Source organism: Amaranthus tricolor, chromosome 1 (genome assembly GCF_026212465.1).
Source record: "Amaranthus tricolor cultivar Red isolate AtriRed21 chromosome 1, ASM2621246v1, whole genome shotgun sequence".
In the NCBI taxonomy this organism is placed as follows: domain Eukaryota; kingdom Viridiplantae; phylum Streptophyta; class Magnoliopsida; order Caryophyllales; family Amaranthaceae; genus Amaranthus; species Amaranthus tricolor.
In genome coordinates, this window is record NC_080047.1 from 11,086,603 (window position 1) to 11,095,291 (window position 8,689).

The following is an 8,689-nucleotide window of genomic DNA, read 5'->3' on the forward strand; positions in this document are numbered from 1 at the left end:
GTGTGTATATTTATGTAAAATAAATGCAATCATTGACGAAAATAAATGCAATAAATAATGTAAAATAGTTTCAGTACAGACTATTCAGGGCTTTGCCCTTGATCAATTTGCCATTCATCAAATAAATCTCTACAATCATTAAGGTATATTTCTAAAGCATGTCGTTGACGGGAGTTCAAATCCGCAATCCGCGTAGGTAGTCTTGCCACTGGAGCGAATCGACTGGCCCATTCTTTCGCGAACTGAAAACACAAAAAGACAATGTGCGTTATTAATTCATTAAAAAAAAGAACCTGGAAAAAAAATTGATAATAAAACTCACGTAATCAGATCTGCTCTGACCAGGACCAGGACCGGAAGCCAGCAATTCGTCTCGGGATATGTACGGGTGCGAGCACACTCTAAACCATTCAACGTAATTAGGTTCAGTCTCTGAAGGAACAGTAGCCCGTCGAAGTCCCTGCTCTACAAGGCGGGCACTGTAGGGGAACCTACTCCACGCCTCCACAAATGCAGCAACAGAAGAAGGAAAGGTCACGGAGTAGGTTCCGTGTGCCGGTCGAAGAGCCTTGGCTGGTCTAATAGGAGCTGGAGGAATAGACTGCACGAACCCAATCTGTCGCAATGCCCGCTCCGGCAAATACACCTCCACAACATCAAAGCAGGTGATACCCCCGATGACTGTGGTGCGTGGGTGCTCATTCAGCAACGCAGCAGCAGAAAAATTGTAGGGAGTCCATTCAACCTGCATACAGGCCAAGTTAAAAAAAAATTTCCTACAAATAAAAAACAACATGCATGACAAAATGTAATGTAAAATACCTGAGTCTCTATAATTGAGTCCAGAACCTTGCGGAACTCCATCAACCTGTCCAGCTCACGACCTACTTTCTTCGGCGTCCACATCTCCGCCCTAGTCATGTTTGGCACATCATCTCGGCGAGGATGAGGGCGGAAAGCGGGGAAGTACTCATAGATCCATGTCTGGAGCAATGTGAGGCATCCAGCAATGGTCTTGCAACCAGCCCTAGATGCCATTCCGAGCTACCTGTACAAGAACGCCAAGGTCACCGCACCCCAGGCCACGTCCTGTTCATCGTCGTTGACGACAACTATCGGGTGAGGTCGCATGCCAGTCCTGGTCTTATCCGCCAACAAGGTAGAGCCGATGACAGCCATGTAGTACGCTGTGGTCTGGGTATCCAAGGCCTGCGACCTATGACACAGTCGCATCAGTTCAGCAACGCTTATGCATCCGCTGGTGAATGAACCTTTACGTCGAAGCTCAGACAGAGGCTCGCCGACCAGATTGGTGATACCAACCTCCCACTCCGCCTCCGAAGGCTCAGCCGGCAGAGAACCATCAATAGAAATGCCCAATATGCGTTGCACGTCGTGCAACATAATCGTCATCTCTCCCCAGGGCATGTGAAAGGTGTTCGTATCCGGCTGCCACCTCTCGACGAACGCCGATATCAAAGCAGAGTCGATGTGCTGGTGCATAATGACCGGTAGTCTACCGAGGGAAGTGGAAGGTAGAAAATCGACTAGCTCATCGGACATATCCCTCAGTCCGATGATGGACTCCACTGGTCTCTTCCTAAAACGGCACTCCAGAATCGGAGGCGTACGCTCGGAGCCGTCATAAATAAGTTTAGCTATGTGCCCGCCATAGCTAGGGATCAGTCGCGTATCTATCGGCCCCCCGGGCTGGGGTGATGTCACTAACCAGTCCGTGTTAGTGGACTGTGAGGGCCTGCCCCGTGGCGGCTCATTATCGACAAAACTTCCTCCTGCACGCTCAGATGCGGCTGAAGAACTCGGGCAGCCAAGGGCAAATCTGCCGTCGGGGCCATGAACTATAGTCCAGTCCAATGGGGCAGGCTCAGGAGCTTGGAACTGAACATCATCAGCATCATTATCATCATCACTATAAACCCCCCAACTACTCTGGAGGCTATCAGCCTGGTCATCAAAATGAGTACGCACTTGGTTCAGCGTACTCGACCTTTGGGCCTCACTGTGTCTGGCCGCCTCTTCCTGCCTAGCCCTCCTAGCAGAACCCGTGACCCCCCTCTCATGCGGGTCCCCTCTTAGTAAGGTAGGCCTAGAACTATTACCTCTCAACAATTGCCTAAAAAACCCTTTCCTTTTCCTTGATTACCAGCCATTTTCTACAATTTTTTACGGTTTCATTCAATATTATAAATAATAATATTTCTAAAAACATAATAATCATAAATAAAATATGGAAAAAAATAACATAAAAAAAAAATAATTAATTAATAATACAAACATAAACAATTATATAACAACAAAAAATTAAATTATTATTAACTATCACAATAACAGTAATAACATAAAAAAAATTATATTTATAATAATAATCACCTTTTTTTTAAAAATCAATCAAAAAAATTATTAATAATAATCACCTTTTTTTTTTCCAAAATTAAGTACAATATTAACATTTTATTAAAAAAAATATATAAAATTATTAATAATAATCATGTTTTTTTTTTATATTTCAAAATTTAAAATTATTATTCCTAAATAAACGGAAAAAAAAAATCAAATTTAAAATAAATAAATAAATAAATAATTTACAATATTAACATTTTATTAAAAAAAATATATAAATTTATTAATAAAAATCAGGTTTTTTTTAAAAATTTCAAACTTTAAATATATTTTTCCTAAATATAAGGAAAAAATTAAAATATATATATATATATATATATATATATATATATATATATATATATATATATATATATATATATATATATATATATATATATATATATATATATATATATATATATATATATATATATATATATATATATATATATATATATATATATATATATATATATATATATATATATATATATATATATATATATATATATATATATATATATATATATATATATATATATATATATATATATATATATATATATATATATATATATATATATATATATATATATATATATATAATAATCAGTTTTTTTTTTAAAAATTTTCAATTTTTAAATTTATTACTCCAAAATATACAAAAAATTAAAATAAAAAAAAAAAATAGAAAATGAGTCGCCCAGATCCGGGCGGCTGGACCCCGGTTTAGCCGCCTAAAATTAGGCGACTGAACCGGGGTTCAGCCGCCCGGATCTGGGCGACTCATTTTCTTGTTTTTTTTTTTTCCGTAAAATATAAATAACATATATATACGCTTACTAAAAAAAAATAAACATTACAACATACAAATTTAAACTAATAATTTGTAAAACAAAACATAAACATATATTTAATAATAAATAAAAATAACAATAACAATAATAATAATAAAATTAATGATAACAACATTAACATATATTTAATAATACAAAATTAACAATCACAATAATAATAATAAAATTAATAATAATAACATTAACATATATTTAATATTAACAAAAATAACAATACAATAACAATAATAATTAAATTAATAATAATAAAATTAACAAAATACATACGGAAAAAATTTTAAAAAAAAAAAAAAAAAATTGGGTGTGGTTGGTTTTGTATGTTTTTTTTGATGATTAAATTTAATTAAAAATAACTTACCTCGATTGAAAAATTCCGGATTGAACTTAATTTTTGCTCCCAAATTTTGCTTTTGTATGTTGGTTTTTAGTTGTAGTGAGAGAATTTTTAGTGTGGGTGTGGTTTATATAGAAAATTTTAGGTTTAATGGCATAATTGTAATTTTTTCAAAAACCAAGGGCAATATGGTAATTTACTAGGGGGGTGGCGAAAAAATGAAAAGGGTGGTGAATTATAAGAATTGGGTTTTTATATTGTCCAATACACTAATTTAATTTTTAATATCTCTAATTATCAATAATAAAAGATTATAAAAATTTAATATTGATAATCTTACAATGAGACAAATCAAATAAGATCTCACTTGATTATTTTTTAACCTATAGATTAAAAAGTAATCACAAATTAAAAGTGATGAATAAATAGTATCATTTTTACCACTGTTGCAACTAAATTGAAACGGAGGAAGTATTAAATTTAACTGATAGGTATTTGGTTATGAAATCAAAAAAAAATAAAACAAAATAAAATTTGTGCAAATAATAAGAGAAATGTATGGACGAATTGAAAATATAAGTTAAATATGTAAATAAAATTAAAGAAATTATATACTTCTTTCGTTCTCTAATGTTTTTTTTATTTAAAATATTTCACTTTAAAAAAGAGAAATTTAACTAAGATTTTTTAGTGATATGAAGTACAAAAATAAAAAATAAGATATATTCATGTGAGTATTCCTCTCATGTATATTTTTTTTATCATATATTTTTTATAATTCTTATTCAAAGATATTAAAACTAAAAGTTTATTTTAAAAACTGTATTTAAAGTAAATGGAAACTAAAAAATACAGAAGTATTGTTAAATAAGATAAAAATGTTAATAATAAAAAAAGACTATCTAAAAAGATAAAAGTAGAACAATGCCGTTGAGAATTATAAAGATGCATTTGCATGATTTGTGTCCATCAAAATAATACTCGTAGAAGCGTGAATAACGTGTTAGACAAATTGCCCCACTTTCCAATCGCGTAGCATAATTGCTCCACTATACGGCTATAACATACTAACTCCTATTCAATTTATAAGTCTCATTTAGCTTTTCACACTTATTGAGGTAACATTTTAACATTTAATATTTCTAATCTTTTTTAATTAAAAATTAAAAAAAATTGATATTAATAATCTTTGTATTGAGACGAATTAAACAACATCTTACATGACTATGTCTTAAGTTATAGACTAAGAATAAAATATAAATTAAAAGTGATAAGTAAATAGTGAAAAAAAATAAATGAGACTAATGGGTAGAATAGGAAGGAGTATTTATTAGAGAAATGCTATTCCTACCAACTCTACTAATTAGTGGAAAGCATAGCAAATTACTCGATGTTTAAACTTCGCTACTCTTTTCATTTTATCGTCATCCATATTTTAATGAATTGCCGAAAATACCCCTAGACTTAAAATTTGTGTAACACACTTCAATCTCACTCAATAACACTTTTATCACTCTAAAAACACTAAATTAAAACTTAAAATTTATGGAGCTAAAGCTAAGGAAATCAAATCCCGAACAACAACTCGAGGTAATTTCTAATCGAATTTCATTCCAACATTCAAAAAAAAACTATTCGAACATCAATCGCGCGCGACCCAACGGCGGAGGAGTCGCACAAAACGCGAGACTGGATCGTGGCTCAGTCGAGCGTTTTGTACGACTCCTTCGCGATTGTGTCGCGCGCGACTGGAGTTTGATTAATTTTTTTTTGAATTTTTTTGTTTTATGTTATTTATTAATAATAATTAATATTTATTTTAATAAATTATATTTTTTAATAATAATTAATTTAATATTATTATTATTATTAAAGGTACTATTGATAAAGTGTTAAAACTTAAATATTACATTAATAATTCTAAAGGAACATAATAATTTTTAATAAAAAAATAATCCTCAAACAAATGGCGCACTGCCGAGCGCCACCTCAGACTTGTCCAGCTACTCCAATTTTAATTGGAGTAGTCCTTTTCAAATAATTCAATTATGTTTGTTTGGTTTTACTACAGTTTTGTCGGTTTCTTATAATTACTTTAATTGGATCTTTTAGTTGGTTTCATATAACTACTCCAATTAAAATTGGAGTAGCTGGATAAGTCCGAGTATGGCGCTCGGCAGTACGCCATTTGTTCGAGGAATATTTTTTTATTAAAATTTATTTTTTTTAGAATTAAAATGATACTATTTATTTATCACTCTTAATTTGTGATTACTTTTTAATCTATAGGTTAAAATATAATCAAGTGAAATCTAAAGATTATTAATATCAAATTTTTATAATTTTTTATTATTCATAATTAGAGTTATTAAAAATTAAATTAATGCATTGATACAAAACAAAACGTTCCAAATAAATTGCTAACACGGAAAGCAGGACATAATTATTGTTTGTATATTCACGTGCTTTGTCTACATTGATTGGCAGCGTTCTCGAGTATTTAGATTTACACTAGCGAATCTCTTTTATCCGTGATTTTTGGTTTTTGTATCAATTTCACCTTCAATACTTAGACGTTAATATGATTTTAATTAATAGGAGTACTCACACCTATCCATCTAAAGTGTTTTATTTATTTCATACATCTTATTCGATATACTTATTTAATTATATATATATATATTTGATTATATATGATTAAAATATAGAAAGTTGATATTAATAAATTTAGGATTCAAACAAATTAAATAAGATCACACATGACTATGTTTTAACTTATAAATTAATGATAAAATACTTCCTTCAAATTTTTTTACTTACTTGCACCCAGACAACTTTTACGCAGTCCAATGCGTTTGTCGGATTATTTTTATCTTGAATTATACATAATTAAAAATTATAAAAATTAAATATTATGAAAATATGTGATGGGACAAATAAAACAAAATCCCATATGACTCTAATCACTAAATGACTCTAAATTACCACTAAACAACCGAAAATGAGCATATAATAACCACAATAAGTGCAAATAATAACATTTATCAGATAGCAAAACTCTAATCACTAAGCTATTATTGTTTTTGTGATGCTTAAATTGTCCTTATACATAATGTTATAAATTAATTAGGGGACAAGCTAAAACTACAAAAAGACAAGTATTTTTTTTAAGTAATATTAGTTGGCATCACCGATTCCCTTCAATCAAAGATGCCCTAGGTGACGAGGATTTGATAGTAAATATACTTAATTACTCTTTATTTAGAGTTTTTAATAATATGTGTTTTAATCAGTGTACGCAATCAACATTTTTAGTCATAATATAAACTATTCAATATTGGAGAATGGAAAAAGTACACCATAGTTATCTTATTTTGTTTTTAGATCGTCTTATTAAATTTGTTTTATGTTTTTTGGTCATGAGGAATATTATTATTAAATTTTTACTCACACGTTAACTTATATTTTCACCACACTTCCATGCATTTCTTCCACTATTTCTTCAAAATTTATCTAGTCGTATTTTTTTTAGTTTGTTCACAAAATAACTAAGGTGCAAATTTAATGGGATGAAATGATTATTATATGTATATTCACGTTCTTTGTCTAGAATGATTAATAGTAAAATACTTCCATTGAATTTTTTTAATTGCACCCAGACAACTTTTACACAATCTAATGCGTTTGTCGGATTATTTTTATCTTGAATTATACACAACTAAAAATTATAAAAATTTAATATTATGAAAATATGTGACGAGACGAATAAAACAAGATCCCACATGACTATGTTTTTTTTCTCGTATAATAGTCGCAATATGTAAAATACCTAGAATGATGAACAGTGCTAATTGGGTTTGGGTGCAAGTAATAAAAATCGGAGGAAATACAATTTAAGAATGATCGATGAATAATATCCCAAAATTAAATGGGAAATCTAAGGTGTATATGAGAGAGTACCATTATTTTCTATAGGACGTTGTCGTATGCGTACAAATTTAAAAATATGTCAGGATGCTTTAGTCGTTTTCTTATCTGGCCGATCAGAAAAAATATCGAAAACGTGATTAATTAATTAATAGTTAGATGGTACATTCATCAATAATGCTCGCAAGAATGGCCAATTCCATGGAGTAGTGGGCACACGTAAATGTGTCGTGACCAGTGGCGGACCCAGGAATTTCAATTTGGGGGGGCAAAATCCGAACGTCACGTCGTTCGAATAATTTGATCGTCGTCCGAATAATTTTTTTTTAAAGAAAAATAGAAAAATACAAGAAAAATAGAAAATTACAATTTACAATATCAAATCCGATGTTAAAAGTTTTACAATCCAAAATATTAAAAAAAAAAAAATACAAGCGTTCAAATAAAAATTACAAATTCATCCTTCGAGTTTTCATATTTTTAAAGCGATCAATAATCTTTTCATCAGAAACTTGTAGAAACACTTCCTTCTCAATGTAAGTAACCAAACAATCATTCACTAGTTGATCACCCATGCTATTTCTCAACTTATTTTTGACAAACGTCATTGCGGAAAACACTCTTTCTACACTTGCCGTAGCAACAGGAAGAATCAACATCAACTTGATTAGCAAATGTATAAGAGGAAAAGTCTCATGTCTCTTTGTTTTAACAAGCATCATGGAAAGAGAATTGATATCTTGCAAATCATGAAATCTTTCATCATTTTGCATAGAATCCAAGAAGACATCAAGTTGAAGATCAAGAGCCGTTAAATCAAAACATGAAAACTCTTCGGGATATACACCCATTCATCATCCAATGGTTCATCACAACTACTTGAACCACCTACTTCCATATTAACATCTTCACTTGGAGGGGAACTTAAAGGAGGACTTAGAGGGGAACTTAAAGGAGAAGATTCATTGCCTTCGTTAGATGTTTGTTGGGATTTCATTCTTTTAAACAATAATTCACGAAGATCGGGTTGTCTTCCCTTTGCTTTTGACTTTTTCAAACAAGATGAACTTGAATTACTTGACATTTCCTAATTAAATTAGAAATATGACTCAATTATTCAATCTAATTATTCAAACTATCAAGTAACAACTTGTCAACTTGCAACCAA

The 8,689-nt window shown here is 30.6% G+C and overlaps 1 protein-coding gene across 1 annotated transcript; it reads right to left on the reverse strand.

The window, feature by feature from the left end:
- On the reverse strand, positions 1–3,770 carry LOC130800068 (protein MAINTENANCE OF MERISTEMS-like). Its single transcript, XM_057663419.1, has 4 exons — positions 3,619–3,770; positions 823–2,174; positions 323–745; positions 1–242 (listed from the first exon to the last, which is right to left on the reverse strand). The coding sequence occupies exons 2-4, from the start codon at positions 1,036–1,038 to the stop codon at positions 81–83; spliced, it is 801 nt and encodes a 266-aa protein (XP_057519402.1). The 5' UTR covers positions 1,039–2,174; positions 3,619–3,770; the 3' UTR covers positions 1–80.
- Positions 3,771–8,689: the final 4,919 nt, after the last annotated feature.